The sequence below is a fragment of the Echinops telfairi genome, unplaced genomic scaffold, assembly GCF_000313985.2.
Source record: "Echinops telfairi isolate 266 unplaced genomic scaffold, ASM31398v2 ScPeMD7_6;HRSCAF=24_0, whole genome shotgun sequence".
Taxonomy (NCBI): Eukaryota; Metazoa; Chordata; class Mammalia; order Afrosoricida; family Tenrecidae; genus Echinops; species Echinops telfairi.
The window spans coordinates 12,568,524-12,595,046 of record NW_022103902.1 but is presented as its reverse complement, the minus strand read 5'-3'; the positions used below and the strand labels follow the sequence as shown (position 1 = coordinate 12,595,046).

At 44.3% G+C, this 26,523-nt stretch overlaps 1 protein-coding gene across 4 annotated transcripts in view; it reads right to left on the bottom strand.

Annotated features, from left to right (window-relative positions):
- The window catches only part of PHLDB2 (pleckstrin homology like domain family B member 2), a 282,937-nt gene that overhangs the window by 87,071 nt on the left and 169,343 nt on the right, over positions 1-26,523 (bottom strand). For all 4 annotated transcript variants that reach the window (XM_045286216.1, XM_004706392.2, XM_045286217.1 and 1 more), the window contains exon 3: positions 13,571-14,922. In XM_045286216.1, the coding sequence (XP_045142151.1) occupies positions 13,571-14,922 (1,352 nt within the window). The remainder of the gene's footprint in view (positions 1-13,570; positions 14,923-26,523) is intronic.

Below are 26,523 nucleotides of genomic sequence, written 5' to 3'. Positions count from 1 at the left end.
CTTTACACAATTGATGTGTGTATGGATTGTGATAAGAGTTTGTATGAGCCCCTAATAAAATGTTTAAAAAAAAAAAAGAAATCTATGCTAAAAAAAATAAGGAATAGTTTTCATGGCTTAGGTAAGTGGTAAAATGAAAATAACTAGAAAATCTATGTTTAAAAAAAGAGGTATACTATCATGGAGTGTTGTAATGTTACCATTTATAAGAGATAAACCAAAGGGATGCTTTTTTTCATTATGAAAACATACACTGTGCTTTCACACATACAAAGAATGCAACATTCACAAAAACATGGCTTTCCTCAATATTCGAGATGAAGTGTGAGGCAAACAAAATTTTTCTTTTTCCCCAAACAACTTTTAAAACTGTAATCGCTGCCCGATATGATTGAGGTTTTGGTCTTTTAATCTGATGGCAAAGAAGGTTCGTTCAAATTTCCAGCAGTCGTTCTATGATCAGAAGAAGAATAAACATTCACGAAACATGTTCCTTTTAATTTGGTTCAGAATTTTCTTAGAATTTTGTCTCTTCTCAAAATATATGCCACCATGCCAGAACTGTACACATGGCCCGTTCTGAGTCATTCTGAGTGTGAGAGATCAATTTTCCAACTCTACACTCAGCAACACGACACGACCCGCAGAAAGGCATCCTTCCGACCATCAGTCACACCAAACCACTGCACAGGGCCTGGCTGTTTCAAATTTGAAATATGCATCCCAAAGATTTTTGCTTCTGGAAAGATGGAGTAGACACACGAGTGTGAACCAGAAAGTATTGTTACAAAATTGTAGAGATCGCTATTTAACAAAATTAGCATGGAAAGCTATTGATTTCAGTATATCAAGGTCTATCTGGGTCTATCCACTACGGAAGGCAGTGTTTCTTGATTTATACTGTATCAAACTGACAGTTGGGGCATCCTAAAGAGACTCAAATTATGTCCTTTCAAATGTTCTTTGAGCTGTGCAAACACAGAGGAGCCTGAAGGGGTGGGATTGGGGCTCTTAATCTGTAGGGTAAAATCTCCTGATGAACTTCTGGGAGAACAGGCCCTGCCACCTTCACAGAAGAAAGAGGTCTACTGTCCCGGTTGGAGGTCGAAAACAATCCTTGGTGCCGCTTTCTTGGGCCTTTGCTCACTAATGCAGTTTCAATTTTCATAAAACTTCTTCCTAGTAAGCACTCAGGGTGGTCCTGTGTCCTTTAAGAAAATCTATCAAAATCAACCCCTTTAGGATCTAAAATACAGTCACCGTACCTTCTTACCTATCTGTCTTGAAATGACCTGGTCGGGGTAGATCCCTTCAGAGGCTACTGGTACAATTGGACCTTTTCTTCTTCTGAAGGCTCCCTAAGGAAACTCCAGACAAGTGCATTATGGAGAGAACATGTCTGCAGCTATCCACTGATTGCAGAGCCATGCTGAAACAGTTCTGGTTTAGAAGCGCCCCATGCAGGTTATGAACCAAGACCCTCGTAGCAATACTTTTTCAACTTACCCTTGGACGTTTTCCTATGCCTTCCAGTAAATACAACTAAAAAATGCTACTAAGGATCTAGGGACTCAGGGGAAAACACAGCAGTGGGTTCCCTGGGTTTTCTTTTAGCTTCCTATACCCAAGACGTGGTGCTGGAGAACCCAGTAACCCCGAAACAGAAAGGAGTGAGCATACCAAAAAATTTTTAAAGTCCCAACAAAAGCCTCTCTCTCTATCTAAAGAACCAAGAAAGCAGGAGTCTTAGAGTCCGGAATGGCTCTACCCCACCCAATCACCACAGAAAAAATGGGGGTCCCATCTCTACTCTCAATCACAGCCTCCTCATACTCTATTCTCATCGAGCTACATGATAAGGAGTTTCAAGTGCCCATCTCCATCACCACCACCACCACACACTAAGTGGGTGTCGGTGAAGGCTGAGCATGAGGGATTTTCGTTCCCACTGGGAAGCACCTGAGTAGGGGAAAGGTACAAAAATCAATTGTACATCTATAAATTACCAATGAGCACATGGAAACGGAAATCAAATACATTACCATTTAAACTCTCTCTCAAAAAAAGTACTACAAGATGCAAACCTAACAAGATGTGTCTAGGACTTCTAGGACTTGTATGCAGAAAAATGCGCCACTCCATGAAAGGAATCACAGGACCTCTAAAAAGGGAATAGAGAGACGTGCTATGTTCATGGATTGGAAGAGTCAACATGATGAAGAGATCAGTCCTCCCCAATTGACAATGTGAATTTAACACGCTTCCTATCAAAACACCAACCAGGTTTGCTGAAGACGTAGACACGGTATTCTAAAATTTATTGCCAAAAAAGAATAAAGTGGGATGAATTAATTGACCCAATTCAAGACTAATTATACAGCTACAATGATCGATAAGGTATTGTTGGAACGATAAGGATAGGGTGAAGGGAAGAAAATGGACAATCCAAAAACATTGCTGTGGTTGGCTGCCATTGACTCCAGCCCCCACACAGAACAACCAAATGCTGCTTGGCCCTGACACATCCCCAAGGTCAGTTGTGGATCTAATTGCTGTTGACTCACACGTATTCACTGGTGCAGTTTCAAAGGTAGATCACCAAGCCTTTCTTGCTACTCTGCTTAAGTCTGGAAGCTCTACCAAATCCTGTCCAGCAACTTAGAAACCCACAAGCCCCCCGACAAGCGAGGAGTGGCTCTTCAGGTGCATGAGCTGGGGCTCTCCTGCTTGGAAGAAGAGAGTTCTTTCACCGAACTTACGCTCTCTCTCAACTCTAGAAAGAGACCCACACAAATACGTCCAGCTGATTTTGGACACAGATGCCACAATAACTCAATGAAAACAAGACAGCTTAAAAAAATGGTGCTAGATCAAGTGAACATTTGTAAACCAACAAAAGAGCCTCATCTCAATGGTTGCCTCTTATAAAAAATGTAACTCAAATAGGAATGTTCAACTATGAAACATTCAAGGGCGACGAATCGGGGAAAATCTTTGGAATCTAAAGTAGGGTCATAAGTTCATGCCTTGACTCTACAAGCATGACCATTGAGAGGGAAAAATTATACACTGGACTTCATTAGAATGAAAACCTCCCGTCCTGTGGAATAGTTGTCCAGAGGAATGAAAACACAGCTAGACTAGGAGAAACCCACATTTTGGACAAATGCTTGAAGAGCTCTTAGGACTCAACAGTAAGAAAATATCCCACTAGAAAATCAGCAAAAGTGTCAACTAAACATTTTCTCAAAAAAGCTATGTAGATGGTAAACATGTCTATGGACAGATAGGCAACATTATTCACTACGGGGAACATCGGAATTAAAACCACAATGATACACCACTACACAGCTTTACCAGAGTGGTACAACAGGACACAGCGACAGCAGCATATGCTATAGAGAGACGCTGGATCAATCACACTATCCTGATAAAAAGGTTTGGTAATTTTTTAAAAAGCAAAACATGTAGCTACCATATGCCTCGGCACCTCTAATTTTTTGAGAACAAAAACTTAAATTTGTATAAAAACCTATTCATGAATGTTTATACTGGCTTTATTTATAGTAGCCCCAACCTGGCGGGGGAGTGGGGGGGCACACGCTGTTCGACAGGTAAGCAGTTAAACCCTGGCAGGGCAGTTAGTCCCACAGAACACTCCTGCTGAGCAACAGAAAACAATGAAGGGCGAGCACGTGTAACCAGCAGCACGGCGCCAGGGCCTGACACGGGGTGGGGAAAGAAGTCAACCCTCAAAGGTTACATATTGCAAGATGCTTGTCAGTATCCTCTGTAGTTAGACAACAAACATGGGTACCGTTTGTGCTATGAAATATCAATAACTTTGGTTCATTACCCCACTGCAATATACTTATTACCGTCAATCTATTATATTCTCAATTTCCCCCTATGTACAACATCATCTATGTAATTTATCTCTAAGATTTACCTACTGTTTAAGAACAATCTTCATGTATTGATTTATCATTTTAAAAATTGATGGATCTACTCCTGTACCTGATCCAGGAGCACACAAGGCCTCTGTGCAGGCTAGCCACCTTTCCCGTTTCAGCATTTAGCTCAAGAGTGGGACACTGTGCTAGGATTCAGAACACCTAGCCCTGAAGTTCTGAGCAGGGATTTGTTAAAGTGTGGCACCATCAAGAGGCAGTAGGTTGTACTGCCACTGTAGGACAAGCCTGGGGGCTGCTCTCAAGTACAGGGGAAACTGCTGTGAAGAGTAACAGCCTAAACTTTGGTAATGCAGAATTACACCTAGGACTTGACTCTATTTCCCAATGTGGAACCATTAGAATATTGCTAAATGCCAATTCCCTGCTCATTACTTTCCTGCCTATAAACCTCCAAGAGGGGGGGTGATAACTGATTAACTCTGTTAATTGGAGACGGTTGGCAACCATCATTTGCTAACGATTAACTCCATTAATATTTTATGATCGATAGAAATTTGTTATACTTATTTTATGCGTTATATGCATTTTATGTGTTATAAGTGTATGCGCTTTATGTGTTTATGCATTTTATGTGTTATAAGTATATTATACGCTATATTTCCCAGTGATCTAGCCATTGATAACATTCTTTCTATTAGTCGATGGTTGAAGATTCATTCTTATTTTACTTAAAAAAAGAAAAACTAGTCTTTTACTTAGAGAAAGAAGAACTTATTTAAATAACAGCATCATCGATTGACTTCTGTACTTTGCAATATACTATCGAATTAATTGTACTTCTATTGTTTTTATCGGTAGGGAAAATTTTTAATGACACGCCTGGCTCACATAAGGGCTTGCATTATATTTCTAAGAGAGACCCTAGCAATCATCTAAGCAAGGTATGTGCATGAGAGAGCAGAGAACTGACTGCTAATTTAAACATTGTTACTCTTGCTAAACTAAATCTAGCCCGTTACCATACCGGAGCAGAACTACCACATCTTTCTCTTTCGGAGAAACTAGTGGGTTCAAACCAGTGCCCTTTCGGTTAGCAGCCAATTACTCAACCACTGTGCCTCACGACTCCTTCCACACTCTCGACAAGACGACCCAATGAATACTCCTAACACTCACACAATTTGCTTTGGTCTTTTTGACTCCCAAATCCTTTTCTTTCTAAAACGCCTTTTACTGCCCTGCACCGTAAAATGCACCAAACAGCACACTACTTTGGATTCCTGGGGAGCAGTGCAGGTACAGGAATCAAAGATGAATCAGAGAACATCCTGCCAGCTTTATAAAGCTTTCTCTACTTTCTAGGAAATCCAGTTGGTCAAACGCAGCCCTCCAGAGGGCCCCTTCCCTTATCCAGTACGTCTCCTCCTTGGAACGCAGCTTAAAGTGAGAGTGCTAAAGTGACCACCCGCCAACCCAGTGCAGGCTGCAAAGTCTATGAACCAAATGGCACAAGGAACAGTCACCTGAGACACTCTCAAAGGACATGTGCCCTTAGTAACTCTTTACAGAGACCATTTTTACATGAAGCGTGATATCTAGTTTCCAAAAGCTAACATAATGACAAAACCAAGCATTAGCCCCTGAGAGAAAGAAAGAAGAAAAAACTATTTTTTTAAAAAATTAAGCATCACAAATACCCTAGAAGTTGGGTGCTATTTTAATATAGACTCAAATTGGTTTATTACATCTCATTAGTAGATCCTTGGAGGTGCAGAATTACAGTTCAACCTTTACTATTAAATGTAATTACCTTGAGCTTTCAAATAAATTTGACTAAGTTTTTTTTTTTTTTTTAAGCAAGAAGAAACACTGGTAAAATCAAAGTTAAGCTAACACAATTTGGAAAGTATGTTCACGAGTCCTACTGGCCCTAACTGATCAGTAGAGAGTACGTCTGTGGTATCTAGTCACGCTGTATTTGCACAGTGGAAAATGCAGAATGATGGGTTCTATGAGTCTGTTGTTATAGACTCTTAGGAGTCATGTTTACTTTTTGAAATTTATATTTGACAATTTTCAGGTTCCCTTAAAAGGTACACATGGCCCCACCTAGGAGAGGCCACTGAACCACAGCGCCCAGGACAGGAAACTGAAGCACAACTTTGCTTAGCTCCGGGGGTTAAGTCTCCAACAGAGCTTCACTAGCTCCCACTTCTCTCCATAGCTTGTTTCCTGCTTCTGTGTCTCCCTTGTGGATTCTTGACCAAGCGTGACCCTGGTTTGGGTTTGAGCACAACAGATTGTTAACTTCCCACTGGTGCCCGCAATGAGGGGAATCGGGTTTTGTGATGTGACCATTTGGTGAGTCCTGTCCAGGCTCGCTCCGAGTCAGAATTGACTCAATGGTAGTCAGTGTGCTTTGGTTTGGGTCTGGTAGAACAGGGATCCTATCTTGGTCATGTGCTAGACAACAGAGGGTCGTCTGTATGTGTGTTTAAATCTATCTGCTCATCTGAGTCTACTGTGCTTTTAATTCATGAGCTCAAATTAGGGAAACATTTTATGCCCAATGGAAAAGTGGCTGATTTCTCGGCATCTGAAAACAGTCTTCTAGTGCTTACTTTTGGAACGTGGCTGAAGTTGTAGCACATCAGCTGTAAGCTCTTTGTGAGTCTGTGCCTCTCCGTCCCTCATGAAAAACCACTGTGTAAGGTGGAAATTTTCCTACTTCCCAAGGACAATGAACTAAAATTGAAGAGTTGTTTTGATTGTCTTACGGAAACCAACAAGCACTTAAATAAATATAATATTCCTACAACTCCAAGAAAACAATACTCGAATACTTTAAATATTTTCTCCTTTTAAAGGAAAAGATCTTTCTCAACAAAACTGCCAATTCAAAGTATTTTCTTTTCTATTCAAAAACAGGTTTACTCTATCAAGGTAGCATCTGACATAAATCAGAATGAGTTAGTAATTTGGTTTTAAGAACAGATCCCCCCCTATTTCCCAGTGTGTAGTAAAATAAGAGTCTAATATCATTTTAAAATAATATTTGGTTTGGTTTTATCGTGAAGAGACTAGTTTATCTTAATTTTTTAAATATCATATAACTTTACTGAAAAAATAAGCTAGTAATACTTCCATATCATGTTTCCAATGAAGAAACATAAAAAATTTGTATGTAGCTAATTTGGATTATAATTGTAGGAAACCTTTTATTATCAAAAGTAATTAATTTTCCATAATCGACAGGCAAAATATTATTTTATAATAAAATATTTGTTACAATTGCAATCCAATTTAGCAAAGTACAAATTTAATATTCTTCTCAATCTTAGACAATATATGCAAGTATTCATTTGATATCCCTTTTGACCCATTTTGAAGTTGTATCCATTTCTAATAATTTCTGCTTTTTGATTGAGGTTTTTCTATGTTTTGTCTGCTCATTGTTTTGGGGCTTTGTTTTGTTTGTTTACTTGCTTCCTGTGTTTCGTAGGATTTTCTGTATCTGAAATCCAGAATAGGTGGATTTATAGAGACAGTAAGTGGATGGATAATTGCCTAGGGGCAGGTGGGGGAGATGGAGAGAAGTGGGGAGCTCATGAGTCTGAAAAGAAAATGTTTTGCATGTGATTGTGGTGATGGCTGCCCACATCTTCTTACCATGATGAGATAACCAATTATACGATATGTGAAGTACATGTCAATAAAACCATCTTTTGGAAAAATTATTTCCTGTGATGTGTCAGCTTAAACATAATTTCCAACACCTGGAGTTAATACTTTTATATAAAATATGTGGCTGTGCCAAAATGTGAAAGAGACAATCAACGGCAAAAGCTGAAAGAAACTAGAAAATTGTAGGTTTGTACAGAGGGAACTTTGCCTTGATTTATCATACCTACAAGACGAACAGGTGTTAGAATAGTTAACTGCTTGGTTGCCAACCCAAAGGCTGGTGGTTCTAACCCACCAGCAGCTTCACAGGAGAAAGATGCTTCCGTTAAGATTTACAACTTTGGAAACCTTACAGAGCAGTTCTTCTATGTCCTATGGGGTCACTACGGGTCAGAATTGACTCAACGGCAGTGGAGTTGGGTTTGGGTTATAATAGGTGTGTGTGTGTGTGTGTGTGTGTGTGTGTGTGTGTGTTATAATAGGTGTGTGTGTGTGTGTGTGTAAAATATACCTGTAAAAAGCCGTGATAAATGTTTTTAAAAATTGGCAATAGTTGTACATATTTCAAAAACCAAACTCATTGCCATCGAGTAGATGCTGACTCAGGGTAGAAGTGTCCCTGAGGGTTTCTGAGCTGGCAACTCTTTAAGGGAGTAGAAAGCTCCCCTCTCTTTAGAGGAGCAGCTAGTGGCTTAGAACTGTTGACCTTGCCGTTAGCAACCCGACGACTCCTAACCACTTCGATGAGTTTATCTATGAAATGATTTTTAAAACATGCATGTGTGACCCGTACCCTGTCAAAGTAAAACTAGACATTTCTCTCTTCTGAAATGTCAAATAAACCTTGGAGAAATCAGCCTTTTCTTGATAAAGGGCAAAAAAGGTATTCTCTAGAACAGGGGTTCTCAATCCTTCCCAATGCCACGGCCCTTTAACACAGGTCCTCATGTTGTGGTGACCCCCCAACCATAAAATTATTTTCACTGTTACTTCATAACTGTCATTTTGCTACTGTAATGAATTGGCGATCCCTGTGAAAGGGTCGTTTGAACCCCAAAAGGGTTGCAGCCCACACCCACAGGTTGAGAACCGCTGCTCTAGAATCTACCCAGATAGCAGAGTTTTAATACGTACGAAAGAAACTTCTTGAGCTTTGTGCTAACAGGGATAAAGCCTTGAATATTTAAAACAATGGGGGAAAGTGCCTCATTTTTAACTTAAGGTTTCTCATTTACTATAAAATATTCTGTTGCCACTTTAGTAGTCCAAATTGGGCTGCTAACCGCAAAGTCAGCATTTTGAAACTACCATCCAATCCACATGAGAAAACACAAGCTTTTTGCTCCTGTAAATAGTTAACACCTTCCCGACATGATTGCTGAAGACAAATGTGTGCATAAGCAAATGTGTGAAGCAAGCTGATGGTACCTGGCTATCAAAAGATACAGCATCTGGGGTCTTAAAGGCTTGAGGGTAAACAAACGGCCATCTAGCTCAGAAGCAACAAAGCCCACATGGAAGAAGCACACCAGCCTGTGAGACCACAAGGTGTGGAAGGAATCAGGTATCAGGCATCAAAGAACAAAAAATCATATCATTGAAATGAGGGGGAGTACAGATTTGGGGACCCAAAGCCCATCTGTAGATAATGGGACATCCAATAACAGAAGGGTCTCAGGGAGGAGATGAGCCAGTCAGGGTGCAGTGTAGCAATGATGAAACATACAACTTTCCTCTGGTTTGTAAATACTTCCTCCCCTCACCCCACCACTGCTATCATGATCCCAATTCTACCTTACAAATCCGGCTAGACCAGAGGATGTACACTGGTACAAATAGGAACCGGAAACACTGGGAATCCAGGACAGATGATCCCTTTAGGACCAGTGGTGAGAGTGGCGATACCAGAGGGTAGAGGGAAAGTGGGGTAGAAAGGGGGAACCAATTATAACGATCTACATATAACCTCCTCCCTGGGGGACGGACAACAAAAAAGTAGGTGAAGGGAGACATCAGACAGTGTAAGATATGACAAAATAATAATAATTTATAAATTATCAAGGGTTCATGAGAGAGGGGGGAGTGGGGAGGGAGGGAAAAAAGTGAGGAGGTGATACCAAGGGCTCAAGTAGAAAGCAAATGTTTTGAGAATGATGAGGGAAACAAATGTACAAATGTGCTTGACATACAATAGATAGATGTATGGATTGTGGTGAGTTGTACGATCCCCCAATAAAATGATTTAAAAACAATCTCGAAATCCAAGGTAGGTAAATCTAAAGAGACAATAACTGGATTAATGCTTTCTTGGGGGCATTTAAGGAGCTAACAATGATGAGTACCAGAAGGAATTACATGTTCTAAAACCGATGGTGGTGATGATTGTACAACTCTTCTGGATGGGACAACATACTACTGAATTGTGTGATATGTGAACTATATGCCAATAAGCTGTCAAAAAAACAAAATCACAGTCCCGGAAACTCAAGGGCCAGTTCTACCCTGTCCTTCGGGGTCTGTACAAGCAAGCATGGACTCAATCAATGGCGTGAGACGATCACTGTGACGGCGCCATACAAGAGTCCACTTTTCTCAGGGGCCCATGAGTCTATACCACTCACGTGACCGAATCTCCTCTGACTAATACTTGATTTTGCCTTGCTAAGATTAGTTCCTAATTTCAGGGAAAATATCTTCAAGATTATTTTTTTATACCGGAGGTTTTCCCAGAGGATCTCTGGGCATGATTTGTTCTGTTTTTGTTTTTTTGTTTTAACATTCCAAAAAGGATGGCTAGTAAAAATAGATTTGTTTGGGATTCTCGTTAATTTAAAGTACTTCATCCCTCACAGGAAGTACAAAGGAAGCTCTGTCAAGGCAAATGCACAGCTCAGACTTCCCTGGGATAATTCTGCACAAGGATGATATCATTAGTATAAATGGGTTTCAGAGAGTGACTTGTACTTATTATAATAATAATATTGCAAAAACGCCCAAGGTATTTATCGTCATCTTCACTCTCGGGGGAGATACTGATTAAGTAAGATCCAGTCCTTATACTCTGGTAGAAAATTAACTTTCTGTTGGAATCAACTCCATGGCCGTGAGGGGTTGGGGCTTTGTTTTTGGCTCGGGTGGGAGAGTGGGTGGGTTTGTTCTGTCATTGGGGGTGTCGCAGTAAACTAACCAGAGTCTCTACTCTCCTCACCAAGTGTTTGCCGACTTCCTCTCAGATTTGCCTGAAGACTCTGCGGCCAATCACAGACTGGGATATGCCTTTAACAAAGCAAGGCAGACTCACCCCTCCCGGACAGAACTATCGCAGGTACTCATAAGTCCCCATACTTCAAAGGACAGATTATGGGGCCAGGCTTCCGGGCTAACATTGCACAGATCACAGGGAGATACCTACCAGGCGACGACCTGAACTCCTTTTTGTCCCCATTTAAATATTTCATGAAATCAAACAAATGAGGAACAAGAATGGATCATACGGGGCTGATAACGGAAATTTAATTTGATTAAATAATGATTTGTTCTGTTTTTGTTTTTTGTTTTAACATTCCAAATGTGTTTTCGAATACTGTAGGTCATTCACTAGACTTGTATGGAACTCAGAAATCTTATTTCATCTTTTTTTCCCCAGCAAGTACATATTTCCCTTTCCCCTACTCATTTCGAACTAGCTTTCCCATCCAGCTTGGTCTCTCATCGATGAGTCAAATCTCTGACATGCATCCATCCTAAAAGTTAAACAACAAAAACTCGGCCTACAAAAAAACAGAAAGAAAATCGGCGGTGATATGTTCTCATGCACCAGCTTGTCAGCAGATGGTTTTCCCTTTCTCATTATTTACCCTTTTAAAAATTATTTTCCATGTGTTGTTGCTGGATGGCGTCAAGTCGACTGGGACCCACGGCGACCCTACACACAGCAGAACAGAAACGCTGCCCGGTGCTCACCGCCATTGCTGCACCTGAGCCCATTCCTTCAGACAGTGTGTCAACCTAGCTCGCTGCGCGCCTGCCTCTTATCCCTGACTCCCTGCTTTGCCAAGCTCAATGTCGTTCTCCAGGGACTCGTTCTCCCTGATACGATGTTCAAAATACATGAAACAAAATACCACATTAAAAAATAGGAAAAACCTCTCCAATAACTTTTGAGAGAATATATGATTGGAACTCACATTGTGAAGTGAGAGGCATAGCTTCAGGGAGAGAGAGAGAGAGAGAAAGAGAGAGAGAGAGAGAGACAGAGACAGAGAGACAGACAGAGAGAGAGAGACAGAGATAGAGAGAGACAGAGAGAGAGAATAAGCGCACATGAACACACACACACACACAAGAGCACACACTTGAACCACATGGAGAAAAGGTTGAGAAACAATGAGGCTATCTTTCAACTTCCTAGACCATTTGTCCTACTACCTAAGTCCTAATGGAGGAGCCCTGGTACCGCAGTGGTTACATATTGGGTTGCTGACCATAAGGTCCGCAGTTCAAAACCACCAGCTGCTCCACAAGAGAAAGATGAGGCTTTCTAATTAATGCCGTAACGAAGCAGTCTCGGAAACACACAGAGGCAGTGCTACTCTGTCCTGAATTGGAATCAAATTCATGGCAATGAGTTTGGTTTTGGAATTTTTAATGAGTCTGGATTTCACTGTCTACTTTTATCGCAACCAAATACATGCAAATCTGATCATATCAACAATACAAATCTGTTTCCTCAGAATATTAAAAGACAAGTGCATACGTCATGAAAACAAGTCAGGAATACTGGATACTACCTTTGTTAGGTTTTCAGTCATGTAGAAGAATTCAGTTAGTTAGCTATAGGAGAGAAGCCAAACCATGGCCATCAAATCAATTCCAACCCAGCGCAGCCTTACACAGGGTTTCCAAGGTTCTCTGCTCGATAGGTTTTCCACTCTTACCCGGCAGTGCTAGCAGAGCTAACATGTTAGGAACATATATTAAAAAAGCAACTAACTGTCACAAGTCAATTATGACTTAATAGTGACCCTATAAGTCTATAACTGCCCCTAAGATTTTGGAGGCTATAAATCTTTATGAGATGAAAGAACCTCATCTTTCTCCTCCAGAGCAGCCAGTTGGTTTGAACTGCTGAACTTGGGGCTAGCAGCCCACTATACCACCAAAGCTCCAGTCTATTCCAAGTCCATAGTAACTTTATAGGACAAAGTAGGACTGTCCCCGAAGGTTTCTAAAACTGTAAAGCTTTATGGAAACAGATTGCCATATGTTTCTCCCATGGAGTGGCTGGTGGGTTTGAACTGTCTACCTTTCAGTTAACTGCCAAGCACTTAACCAGTGTCACCAGGACTCCTTGTCAAAATACCTTTACTCAACTCGAATACATTGCCATTGAGTTGATTCTGACTCATAGTCACCCTATAGGACAAGGTAGAACTGCTCCTGGTCAGTCCCGAAGAATGTAACTCTTGATGAGAGTAGAAAGCCTCATCTTTCTCCTGGAAGGAAGCTGGTGGTTTCGAACTGCTGACCTTTTGGTTATCAGCCCAAAACATAACCAATACGCCACTAGGGATCCTATTGATGACTAACAATAGTTATCTGGAAATAGGACGGACACCAGGAGAAAGTCTAAGAGGGGGCTAACGACAGCCATGATGATGTACCTAGAAATTTTACCTCCTGGCATATACATCCTTAAAGAGCCCTAATTTTACCATGGGTTAGACAATGGGCTACTAATCGCAAGGTTAGCGGTTCAAACCCACCAGAGGTTATTCAAAAGAATGATGAGGCTAACTGCTGTAATGATTTACAGCCTTGGAAACCCTATACGAGATCACCATGAGTTGGCATCAACTCAATACCAGTGGTTGGGCTTGGGGCTGCACATCCTTGAAGCAGTCTGCCCTCTAGGCTGCCCTGAGGAAACTGTTCCACGAAGCAGCGGGGTCAAAGCAGAGGGAGAAGATTACCAGTCGCTCCATCTCTTGCTCCCTGAGTCTTTCTTCCCTCTGCCGCCGGTGGTAATCCATCAGTTCGTCGCGTCCTGAAATGGAGCTAATGCTGCTCTTCCGCTCCCGCAGGGCAGGCTGGGGGGTTCCTGAGGCCTGCCTGAGGCTGTCCAAGTCAGAATCGTCAAACTCCACAGAGCCACACGAGTAGTTCCTCCTGGCCGCATAGCCTCTGTCGGGCTCTCCAGGAGGAAAGGCCTGACTCGGGCTTGTCCCTGAGTACGGGGCCCGGTCCGTGTCATCAGAGGCACAGGAGGATGTGGAGGCCAGCAGCATCTTCCGAGCCATGCGAGGGCTGGCAGGGACACTGAGGGGAGAGCTCACATAAGGACTGTCCTCGGATGCACAGGTTTTGTAGGGTAAAGCCCCTGAGCTTAGAGAAGAAAAATTAAGGTAATTGTCACTGTCTACGATACTGTGAGGTAGATCCTTTTCCCCCTGTTTTGTGTGTTTTGAATTGCCCAGGGAGTTTCTCGGTGGCAAACTGAGAGGCATCAGTTGGTTCTCGGTGGCTTTGTACAACCTGGGCAAGGATCGGCTATAGGCTCCCATGTGGCTCAGGCTGCTGCCCGAAAGCTTCCTCGTTCTCACATTGATGTGTTCGGACGGCAGCTCCCTGTGTCTGCTTAGCTTGGGCTGAAGTGTCAGGTTGTCCTGAAGGTTCATTCGCCTGGTTTGCTTTGGGCTGGAAGGCATGCTTGCCGCCCCTGACCTGCTGCTGGCCGGGGAGCAGCTCCGGTCACTCTGGGAAGGTCCATTCCACATGGCCAGGAGGGAGCCAGACGCCTTGCGGCCTTCCAGTCCGCCCAAAAAGTAGACATTGTCGTGGGATTTATTCTTGGAGCTGAATTTGGAATAGGGAGGCTTCTCTGCAAGCCGCCAGGACCTTTCCCTGTCCCGGCCTGGACTGTGATCAAAGTCTGCTCTCCCGAGGGAACAGCCGCTGAGGGAGGGTGAGGTGCTGACCAACGGGGTGGGCGGCTTTGTGGAAATGTTTCTGTCCGCACCATCACATGAGAGCTGCTTGCTTCCCTGGATTTTGGCCAAGGAGGGGCTGCTTCTGACGCTGGTTCCCAGAGGCGAGGGGCTTCTCTTCGCAGGCACAGGCTGTGAGAGCGTTAAATAGGAGCCAGAGTGGTCTCCGTTGGCTTTAAATCGCAGGCTGGTGGAGTATTTCTTCTGGCTTAGGCTCTCCATCATGTGCAGGGGCTCGCTCCCAAGGGAATTTGCTTCAAAACCTTCCTCTATGCTACCATTCTGTAAGTCCAGCTGCTTCGGCATCTGGCTGGGCTCGGCCATCACCTGGTTGAAATCTGGGAAAGAACAAATGAGAAAGCTTTACTAAAGAAGGATTTACACACACACACACACACACACACACACACACACACACGAAACACTCAACAGTTTACAACTGGACAACTAGCCTTGCAGTCTGGCCAACTGTAACTCACAAACACCACCCCGTTGCACTAAGAAATCTGGTTAAACCGAATCCCAAATGGAGGAAGGATGATAAAGCGCGGGTCTGGAATGCACTTCATATGAAAGAAAGGTATATCGAGAGGACATCAATGATCTTTGAGGGAAGCCAGCCCCTAATGATGTACAGGTGTGGGTGTGGCTGATCCAGTAAGGAAGGCCATTTCTCTTTAAAGTGTCCTAGTCCTTGGAGAACCATCTCCTCCCTGAGTGCCTGGCAAACACCCAGGGGCTGAGGGATCACACAATGGTCCTTCCTCCAGAGGTCTCTGCTAGAATCATTAACTGCTCAGAAAGGTCTCTGCTAGATTCATTTACTGCTCAGAAAGAATTCCCCTTCTGGCAGCAGAGAGCCATTTTGTTTTAGGCTGCGATCAGTAACCCAAGAACCAGAGATGGTTCGATTTAAAAAAGAGCCGTGGCACACAAGACACAACAATTATTCTCTGGTCTCCTGAAGCAACAGAGAGGAAGGAGAATCCGGAGGAGGAGGAGGACAAGGGTGGTGTGGCTAATTGTCCCCATGAACAAGGACCTCTTTTGTCACCCAGAAGAACTGGGTGGTGCCAGGCAATCACTACTGCACACACTGATCAAAGACTCCACTGGCCAATCCTGACAAAAAAAAGAGGGGGTGGGGGGGGGGCAAACCAGCATATCTACAGTTCCTAGAGTTGTCAAAGTTGGATGAACCCTTGAGATGGTTGTCCTGAGATAATCTTTAAATCTTAAAAAAAAAAAAAAACTATCCCTTGGAATCTCTCTAAACCAAACAGGATTAGAGTTTAACTACCTAGTTAAAAAAAAATCTCTGCCTTGAGAGGTATGATCTTTTACGCATTAGTTCGTGGGATCCATTTGCTCACGGTGAATGGAGAGATTAGACAGAAACCTTAGGAGGTGGTGAGTTTATGATAATGGGAAAGAACAGGTGAGAGGAGGAAAAAAATGGTGGCACACTGAGAATGTCCTCAGGATCCCGAACGGTACCTGTGGACACCATTGAACTGGTGTCCTACTGTGTAGACTCCCAACAACCAACAAAATGAGTTTCTTAAAAGGGCTGTGGGAGGGCCTGCCAGCTGTGCTCCAATGTGCATTGTGGCGCAGTTCACAATCGCAAGGAGTTGGAAACAACCCAAATGTCCATCAACGGACGAGTTGATTAAAAAACTGTGGTACGTACATACAATGGAGTACTACGCATCGCTAAAAAGCAGTGATGAACGCACGAAGCATATCGCCGCATGGGAAGAACTGCAGGAAATCATGCTAAGTGAATTAAGCCAAGCACAAATGGACAAGTACAACATGAGTCCACTGAGGTAAGCTTAAGAATGCAAAAGGGGCGTAGGGAAAAAGCTACTGTATACAAACATTCCTGGGGTGAGGAATGGAAGGGGTCAGACAAAATCCAGGGATACATATGATCGCCAATTAAAAAGGAGGTACAGAAGGGGGGGGGGGAAAGACATGAGTAGCAAGAGAGCAGGGCACTAACCACCCAAGGGGAGGGCATTATTTATATCTCCATGGGGAAAGAGGGACCAGACTTCAATCTGATGCTCCAAGACGTGAATGCAACATACCGGCATGAAGCAGGAAAACAATAGAGAGGACTGAGAGGCCGGCCCTAATCCCAACTACATGCACAGGCCCACCAGACAGCCCCACCGTCCCACAGAAAAATGTACTTCAGAGGACAGCACTGACGCTACAGCTCCTACTATAAGAAACTAAGTCCCTGACTGACCCACAGTGCTACGGGGGACAACACTGAAGACACAGTGTGGGAAATGCCCCCGAACTGACCCCACCACACTGAGGCAAAACACTAAGGACATGCAACAGAACATCAAGAGGAACAGAGCAATGAGTCCCCAGGGAATAGCAAAAATAGACTGTGGGGCCAGGGTGTGACACCCCATCAGACTCTACCAGAAAACACTCCATAGGTCAACAAACAGACCTTGATCTATTTACAGGCTTTTCTTTTTTTCTGTCATTTTGTTGTTGTTGTTTTGTTGCTTTGTTTTGCTCTGTCTTGTTTTGTTTTGTGTGTATATTATTATCTCTGCAGGTCTATCCAGAAAAGGTAAGAACAATCTGGAGGTGAAAACAATGGGACTGACGCTAGTGGAAGTGGGGAATGGGGGAGGGGGGGAAGGAAAGGAAGTGGGTGTTAACAAACCTAGGGAGGACAAGGGAACAACAAGTGATCCAAAATCGATGGTAAAGGGGCATACGAGGCCTGGTAGGGCTTAGTCAAGGGCAATGTAACTGAGAGGAATTACTGAAACCAAATGAAGGCTGAACATGATAGTGGGACAAGAGGAAAATAAAAGGAAATAGAGCAAAGAACCAGGAGGCAACGGGCAATTTACAGAGGTCTAAATACAGGCATGTGCATATGTAAATATATTTATATATAATGATAGGGAAATAGATCTATGTGCATACATTTACAGGTTTAGTATTAAGGTAGCAGATGGACATTGGGCCTTGACTCAAGTGCTCCCTCAATGCAAGAACACTTTGTTTTATAAACCTGGCATTCCATGATGGCTCACCTTCCCAACATGATCATTGAAGATAAAGCGGGTGCTTAAGAAAATGTGGTGAAGAAAGCTGATGGTGCCCAGCTATCAAAAGATATTGCATCTGGGGTCTTAAAGGCTTGAGAGTAAACAAGTGGCCATCTAGCTCAGAAGCAACAAAGCCCACATGGATGAAGCACACCAGCCTGTGTGATCATGAGGTGTCAAAGGGATCAGGGATCAGGCATCATCAGAACAAAAATCATATCATTGTGAATGAGGGGGGAATGCAGAGTAGAGACCCAAAGCCCATTTGTAGGCCACTGGACATCCCCTTACAGATGGGCCTCGGGGAGGAGATGAGTCAGTCAGGGTGCGATGTAGCAACGATGAAACATACAACTTTCCTCTAGTTCCTAATGGTTCCTCCCCACCCCCCACTATCATGATCCCAATTCTACCTTACAAATATGGCTTGACCAGAGGATGTACACTGGTACAGATAGGAACTGGAAGCACAGGGAATCCAGGGCAGATGATCCCTTCAGGACCAGTGGTGTGAGTGCCGATACAGGAAGGGTGGAGGGAGGGTGGGTTGGAAAGGGGGAATTGATTACAAGGATCTACATGTGATCTCCTCCCTGGAGGACAGACAATAGAAAAGTGGGTGAAGGGAGACGTCGGACAGTGCAAGATATGACAAAATAATAATTTACAAATTATTAAGGGTTCATGAGGGAGTGGGGAGCAGGGAAGAGGGGGGAAAATGAGGAGCTGATGCCGGGGGCTTAGGTGGAGAGCCAATGTTTTGAGAATGATGAGGGCAATGAATGTACAAATGTGCTCTACACAACTGATGTATGTATGGATTGTGATAAGAGTTGTATGAGCCCCTAATAAAATGATTTTTAAAAAAAGGGTTCATGGAAAATTTTTTTTTAAAAAGGGAGTTGTTGGAGGGTACTTTCTCAACAAGAAGACTTCGCAGAGCTTGTGCACCCATCAAAAACAAATGATCGCAGGTGAAAAGATGTTCCCCAATTTAATACCGCACAGTCAGGGGGAAGTATTTCACAACGTGAAATTGACAGAGCCTTCAGAGTCCCTGGTCTCCAAACAAATGGTGTTTAAACACGTGTCTGACTGGCTCTGAACACGTTTTCTCAGTTATATAGTTGCCCTAGCGTCGCTGGGGTCCTTTACAAAAAACAAAAGAGTACCTTTTGTTCCATAGGCGGAAAATGGTGACATCTTCCCCAAGTCACTGAGCTTCGGACTCATGTTTATGGGAATGCTGCCCCAAATAAAACAGTTTTTAGGGGAATCGGGCATCTTAAGGAAGGTCAAAGACTTTGAAGATAAGTCAAGAGAGGCAAGACGAGCAATCTGGGCAAACGGAGAACCTATGGCTGGCCCTCAAACTGGTGGGAGAAGACCACGGGATTAGCATGGATTTAGTCGAAACTGGATCCCTCCATGGAATTACCATGCACACAGTGGTCACTACTAAAGTTGAGAATTTCACATGGGTCAGAATTTTAAATTTTAAGCAAACCTCGTGGCCTCAGTGAGCTTTTGGCTAGGTCAGCGAGGTAAGGATATTTGGGGAGGTGGGCTGCAGCAACATTGGCTGAGCGAGGATTCGGGTGTGGACCAGGACGGTGGAGGCTGGAGGCAGGAGAACACAGCGGAAATCTCTGGTGGAGGGGGCGGACAGGATAGGCGCACTGCAGACAGAAGACAGAAAGAGGAGGTGAGTTTCAAAAGAAGAGGAGGGAGAGCCAGCAGGGTGGGTGTTAGGAGCAAGTCCAAGGTGCTGATGCAGGAGGGGAATGGGAATGACAGGTCTGCCCTAACACGTGTGTAAGAACCGAGGCAAAGAAGGCTCCACGGTTTACAGCCTGTGCAGCTTGACGAACACCAGTGTGCTTATTTGGAGCGTCCTGTATAGTTTATCGAAACAGTAAAGGGGCCTCAGTGAAATTATAAATGGCTGCATGGCGTTATCGTGGAAGTAAAACCGTCCTGGGGGCTTTCAGGGGAACCCCTCTTGGCAGACAAACCCAGAGTGGAGGAAGGCAAGGCCTGGTGCCTGTCTCAGAGAAAGGACGACGCGGCGAAGCCTAAACAGGAGAGAGGTTAAGGTGTGTTGAAACGTTTGGGTTTACTTTCCAGCCCAGACATTTCACCTCTGCCGTGTTCGTGTTATTTTACCATCTGAAATGTACAGCATCTCCTTGTCAATCAGAAAATGCCAGAAGCCAGAGAGCCCTAACAGTTGCCACCGAAAACCACAGGACTTGTCCCCTGGAGAAGAAAATTACTTGGAGGAACCAAATGAAAAGACATTAAAAATTTTTTTAAAAGGCCTTGGTAGATCCCTTTCTCTTAGGAACCAATCCGGCAATTGAGTTAAAATGTAATTCTCCAGCTTTGTTTATTCCAAAGGAGACCTGGTGGCATACTGGTCACGCGTTGGGCTGCTACGCACAGGGCCATGCGTTTGAAATCACCAGCCTCTCCCGGAAGAAAGGAAAGGATTTCTGGTCCCTAAACACGGAGTCCGGGAAGCCCTCGAGGCACTTCCAGCCTGTCTTCCAGGGTCGCCAGGGTCAGCATCGAATCAGGGGGGAGTTTGGTTTGACTGGCGTATTTATTTCAAAACGCAACCCAGTGAACGCGGTCCCGATTGAAATGATAACTTCACATGGGTGAGACTGCCTGGGCTACGGTGAGCTTGTGTTTAAGAGAATAAAAAAAAGCCCAGTGAATAAAGTTAAGAAATAGGGTGTCCTCTAAGCTCTGTGGTGTCAGATGAGAGGGACTTAAAGTCTGGCCTACGTACAGGCAGTATGATCCAGGTCACTCATCCCCAGCGAGTCTGAATGACACTTGCCCATCACTGTACTTGGTCATGAACACACAGTTTGTGGTTAGGCGCCACCGCCGAGTTGGTTCTAACTCATGGAGACGAAATGCAGAACAGAAAGAAACACTGTCTGGTCCTGGGGGCCACCCGCGTGGTTGTTACGGTGAACCCGCTAACACAGCTGTCGCACTCTACCCGGTGAAGGGAATTCTTGTTCACCGACCGTGAGGTGCTTTTCCGCAGACCGGTCTCTCCTGATAGCATGTCCAGAGGATGGGAGATGACGTCTTGCCATCTTTGCTTCTAAGAAGCATTCCGAGTCTACTTTGTCCTAAACAGATTTGTTCATTCCAGGGACTCTCGATGTTCTTCTCCAACACCATCATCTAACCGCATCATTTCTTCATTGGTATGCCTTAGTCACTGTCTAACTTTTATACGCATATTGCAATTAAGTCGTATGGGGGCCAGAGCTTCCTTTTTGCCATGAGGCAGGGGTTAGACGCCTCCACAATCCATTCTTCTGTCCCTATTCTGACAGCAACCATTTCTCCGTGGCACTTCACGGCTATGCTGGGTTTGATAATTCATTGCAATGGCCACAGAGCACTCACAGACAATACAATTAAGGGAATTTTGAGGGAAGTTAAGAGGTTACCACAAATCAGGGTTGCAAATGTCTCTTGCCAGCCCTCAGGGTCTTAGCTACATTGTCCTTTACCTCTAGGGACTAGCCAACCCCCTGGTCACTGTCTCAATCCCATGTTCTTGGGCCAGACGAGGAGAGTGTATCCGGAGTCTCATCACTGCTCCCGTGTGCCTCAGTGCCACAGGGTCTTCTGCTGCACCTGGTCCCAGCAGCCTCCGCCCATTCAAACAGCGACCTTAGCGCACGCTCTTCCAAAGGGTCCCAGGATTTCTCTGCATCTCAGAGGGCTGATATCTACTGAGGAAGGGCTTTGATGGAAGAGTGGTTGGTCTTTTAGCCGACCATAGCCCGAAAGATGAAGATCAAGGATTGCAACCTTCAGTATGGCTTACAACCCAAATCCTCCTAACTGGACCAATAGGTAGTATCGTGGATAAAAGGAGAAGTGATTGAAGTTGTCAAAGATTTTATCTCTCTTGGAGCCACAACCAAGGCTCACGGAAGCAGCAGTCAAGAAATCAACAGATGCACTGCATGAGGTAAATCTTTAAAGTGTTGAAAAGCAAAGTTACTTTGAAGACCAACATGCATCGGAACCAAGCCATGGTATTTTCAATTGCCTCTCCTATGCAATTGGGACAATGAATAAGGCAGACCAACAAACTGATGCATTTGCAATACGGAGCTAGTGCAGCCCATGGAAAGTACTATGGACAAACAAATCTATCTTGTAAAATAGGACAGCCAGAACGCTCCTTAGATACAAAGATGGGGAGACGTCCTCTCGTGTCCTTTGGACATGTGGTCAGGAGAGACCAGTCCCTGGAGAAGGACACCACACTTGGTAAAGCAGAAAGGCATTGAAAAGAGGCGGCACTGAGGGCGCAAACATAAGAACAATTGCAAGGTTGGCACGAGGCCAGGCGGTGTTTCCTTCTGGACTGGAGGGCACCGAGCAACAGCCCAAGGAAAAGGAAGGACGGTGTCATAAATCACGCCTTCTAATGAAGTGGTCTTAAAGATGCCCCCAGGAGGAAACACAGGATGTGGCTTGGTTCACGCTCTTTACTAAGGTCAGGACTTAAGCTCACCCTGATCCTGCAATCTAGGCGTCCCCGCAGAATGGGATCATAGCCGGAGCTAGAGAGTGCAGAATTACAACACATCACCTAAGGACACTGATGACCTCTCACCGATGAGGTGACTGCAAGTACCGTGGCTGGAATCAGATCCACCGTTCAAGCCACTGCCATTGAGCCCATTCTCATTCAGCCGACAGGACAGAGTAGAACTGTCCCTTGGGTTTCTAAACCGTCCATCTTCACAGAGAACCTCATCTTTCTCCCCGGGAGCAGCAGGTGGTTTCCACCCGCTGACCTTTCAGTTCGTAGCCCAACTTGCACGGGCACCATGGTTTAGGATTGCTGAACACAACAGAAATGAATCAACGGATGGGGTCTTGGAGTGCGAATCGTTCACACTTGACTGCTACGTGTGAAGCTGGACTTCAAATCTACCAAGAGGTGCTTAGAAGAAAAGGCCTGGTGATCTATGCAAGAGAAATCAGCCGTAGCAGACCCTGTGGGGTATGGCTGGACGCGGACACACCAAGGTCACCGTGAGTTGGGATCGACTTGATGGCACGTGGTATGTTTTATGTTTGTTGGTTTTTAATCCAAGGGTGACCGCAAGAGCAAGTGACCACAACACAGACACTCGCTTCCTATCAGTGGGGCCAACGGGAAAGAGACGGGGGTGACAAAGTCAAGTCCAGGAAAACTAATCTCAAGAGACAGCAGAAGGATGGAGTCAAAGATACCTCATCATTTGATCTCCCTTTTGACTCACTCTAAATTTGTTTCCATTATTTAAAAAAGTGAATAATTTTTTTTTTTAAAGGGGGAGATACATGTGGATTAAGTCCCTGGTGAGTCTCTTCTGACCACAGACCAGGGATGGGAATCACCATGCTCTCACACAGGACACACTGGAAAGTGGATGGCTGCAGATACAGTTGGGTTAAAATGTGGCACCTTACCTATCATCTGATCTCTCTTTTGGCCCATTTTAAATTTGTTCTAGTTTTAATATGTTCTGCTTTCTTTTCAATTAAGGGTTTTCTCTGCTTTACTGTTTTGGTTTTTAAATGTTTTTTTGTGCATGAAATCCAGGATGGGTAAATTCAGAGATGCGGTTATTGGATTAATAGCTCCTTGAGGGGATGGCAGGGGAGGTTGGGGGACTACGAGGAGCTCATAACAATGAGGCCAGGAAGGATGCAATATTCTAAAATTGATTGTGGTGATGACTGGCCACCTCTTCTTAAGATGGCTGAACGCTTAAATTGGATGATTTGTGAGTTATATGCCAATAAAATTGTTAAATTGAAAAAAAAATCTACTTTATAAAAGAGCACGAGTCCATTCCTGTGATTGTAAAGGCCCTTAGAGCAGGGATACAGGCTGCGGACACCGCTTTTCTCTGAGACGATGGTGGAGGCCTGATGTGCAAAACTTTTCCAGACCAGTGGTGATCCACAAACTGTTTTCCCGGCAGTGATGTCTACAGTACAGCAGGGCAACAAGGACAGGTGTCCAGATGGCATGTGATTGCATTCAGGTAGCTCACGCCATTCAGCAGCAGCAGTGCCATTCTGTCCACCAATACTTGGGGAGGTCACTCTGTGGTGATCCGTGGCAGAAGCCGCGGGCGGAGGGAGAGCTTGCAGAGAATCGGAGGGAGAACCAACCCCAAGCTCCATTAAGAATGAGAAACACAACAACCTCCCAATTTTTGTACTACACTGCACCACCAATATAAGAAAGGGCTCCTTAGAAGCTTCAGGAAGAACCACTATTGCAATATTTTCATGCAAGACATCCAAAAGCGGTCTGTGTTCCTCATCTGGAGTGCACCAAACAGCACTCGTGAAGGATCAGTTGCCTCGATCCCCCTCTGTGTAAATGTACCTTCCCCCTCCAGATATTCCCTTCCCTCAATAAATCTTTTGCTATCTCTGCAAAATTCCTCACCTCCTTACATATCCCCACGCCCATCTGCAAATCAACCTCCTCCCCTACACACGACCAGATCCGCTCACTCTTCTTTCTAACACCACCTCCCACATACAACTGCTGCGAATGTCCCTACACCTGGGATTTCCTCAGTCTCAAGGCTCAGCTCCACAGAACTCCCTCTTCTCCGACTCCCTCATCTTGGCCTCTTCGCCTCTGTTCCTTTACACTGTTCTCCACACTCAGGATTTTATATCCCAGGGAAGAGAAGGAGGGAAAAAGAGCAACGCCATTTTTTAGTGGGCATAGCGCCCTTATTGTTCTTTCTGAAAATAAACACAGCAGTCCCTGGATCCCACCTCCTTTTCCTCTGCACCACGTTCTCTGTCATTCAAAGACCGGCCTGCTTGCACGAAAGAATAACCACATATAGGTCTGGAGATAACCTCTACAGAGGATGTTTCCGTCTCTCAAAACATCCCAAAGGCGCAGTTCCACAGGAAGAAATGAATTTCCATCGCTGCACAAGGAGGCCTCTTTTCTTCTTGAAGAAACATCAGAAGGCTGCAAACCCTACTGTATGTAGACACGTCCACACACACACAGGCAGACACGATGCCTTTGGTACAGCCAGAGGAGGATCTTCAGAACCCCAGAACCCTGTGGCATCCTCAGCGTTTGCCTAGTTGTTGCAGTGACCTTGGCAGGGCAGGGCAGGAGCATGAGGGGTCACAGACAACTGCAAGGCTGCTGTGATGTCTTATGACACAGGTTACGTAGTTCTTTCTTGATTTTCTCTTTCGAATTTTTTTAAACGCTCAGTGGTATGCTGAAGGAACCCACCCAGCTGGTAAACTGGGTTAAGTATGGAGCTGCCAGCCATAAGGTTGGTGGTTCAAACCCACCGGCGGCTCCGTGGGAGAAAAATGAGGCAATGTGTTTTATAAATCGCTAACAGTCGTGGAAACGCTAAGACATGGTTCTACTCGTTCCGGTACAGTCCCTATGAGTCAGAATCAACTCACAGAAGTAGGTTCAGTTTGGGATTATTTTCTCAAGACATTATAAGAAAGGGTGAGCAAGACCATTAAGGAACGAACATAAGCTTCAGATGATGCTGCAGCTTCGAGAAGGGCCTGGGGAGTGAGGAGGAATAAGGAGAACACATCAGGAAGAGGGAAGAAGGGGGGACAAAAAGGAAGGAGAAGTTTCCGCTCCTTCAGATCACAATAAAGGAGTCTAATGAATCCCAGGCTAACGTTCTCCTCTGAGATCCCTACTTGGACTGATCATGAGTGCTATCGAAGGAGGCACTTCCGGTGGTAGCTGAGGGAGCCTAAAGACAATCGTAGAAGCCCTGGCGGTCTGGTCGGTTAGGCCATGGGCTGCCTGCCTGCTAACCACAAGGAAAGTAGTTGAAAATCACTATCCACTCTGGGGGATGCTTTCTACTCCCACCAAGAGTTCCAACCTTGGAAGCCACAGAGGCAGTTCTAACCTGTCCTCTCGGGTCGCTATGAGTTGGAATTTACTCAATCGCAGCGAATTTTTAAAATAACCGTAATTAACAAGAACCGTATGTCAAATGAGGATCTTTATTTCTTGTGACCAGAGGCTACTTTTAACTAACTCGATAGCTTTATATAAGTAATGCTTAGAGGACTCATAGCATAAAGAGTAAAACATCAACTGTAGAGTTTTGCTTTTTAAAGTGTGTGGTAGGTCCTTAAATAAGACTTGTCTGTAGGATCTTTAAAGTACTCTTTAGACGATCCAAGGAATTTGGCTGCACATTTCCGGTGATAATTCTTTGGCCAGCAAGGAAGGAAGGGGGGAGGGGGGCTGGCAGAAACACCAGCAATCTCCAACAACCTTTGACTTATTGAGGTTTCTGCTTCACTTGCAAAAACCCTGCCTTTCCCTAGATCATCAAGATTTTACGTTTATCTACTGGATGCACATTTGTGCTTATGTCATTATTAAGGCAGATTTAGCATTATTTAAGGAGACGCTAATAGTTCTATGAGTATTTCCATATACATTACAAATCGAGTTCAACCTAGTGGTTTAGTCATACAGTTCTCAAGTTAAAAGTTACGCTCTCAGGGAATAAAGTATGCTGTCACCAGTTACCGAAAACACAAGGCGAAAAAGAATGCATGACACATTACCAAGAGGCAATCACCTATCCACAACTCTTCTGGGTATGACAGGGCTCAATTATTGAATTGCAGAATAGGTGGGTTATGTGCCAATAAAACTGTTTCACATGAAAAAAAAGATGCAGTCCCCTAAAGCCGGGACAGCCGAGAAACCCAACTTCACTGCCCTGGGTCTGATTCTGACTCAGAGACCCTGTAAAG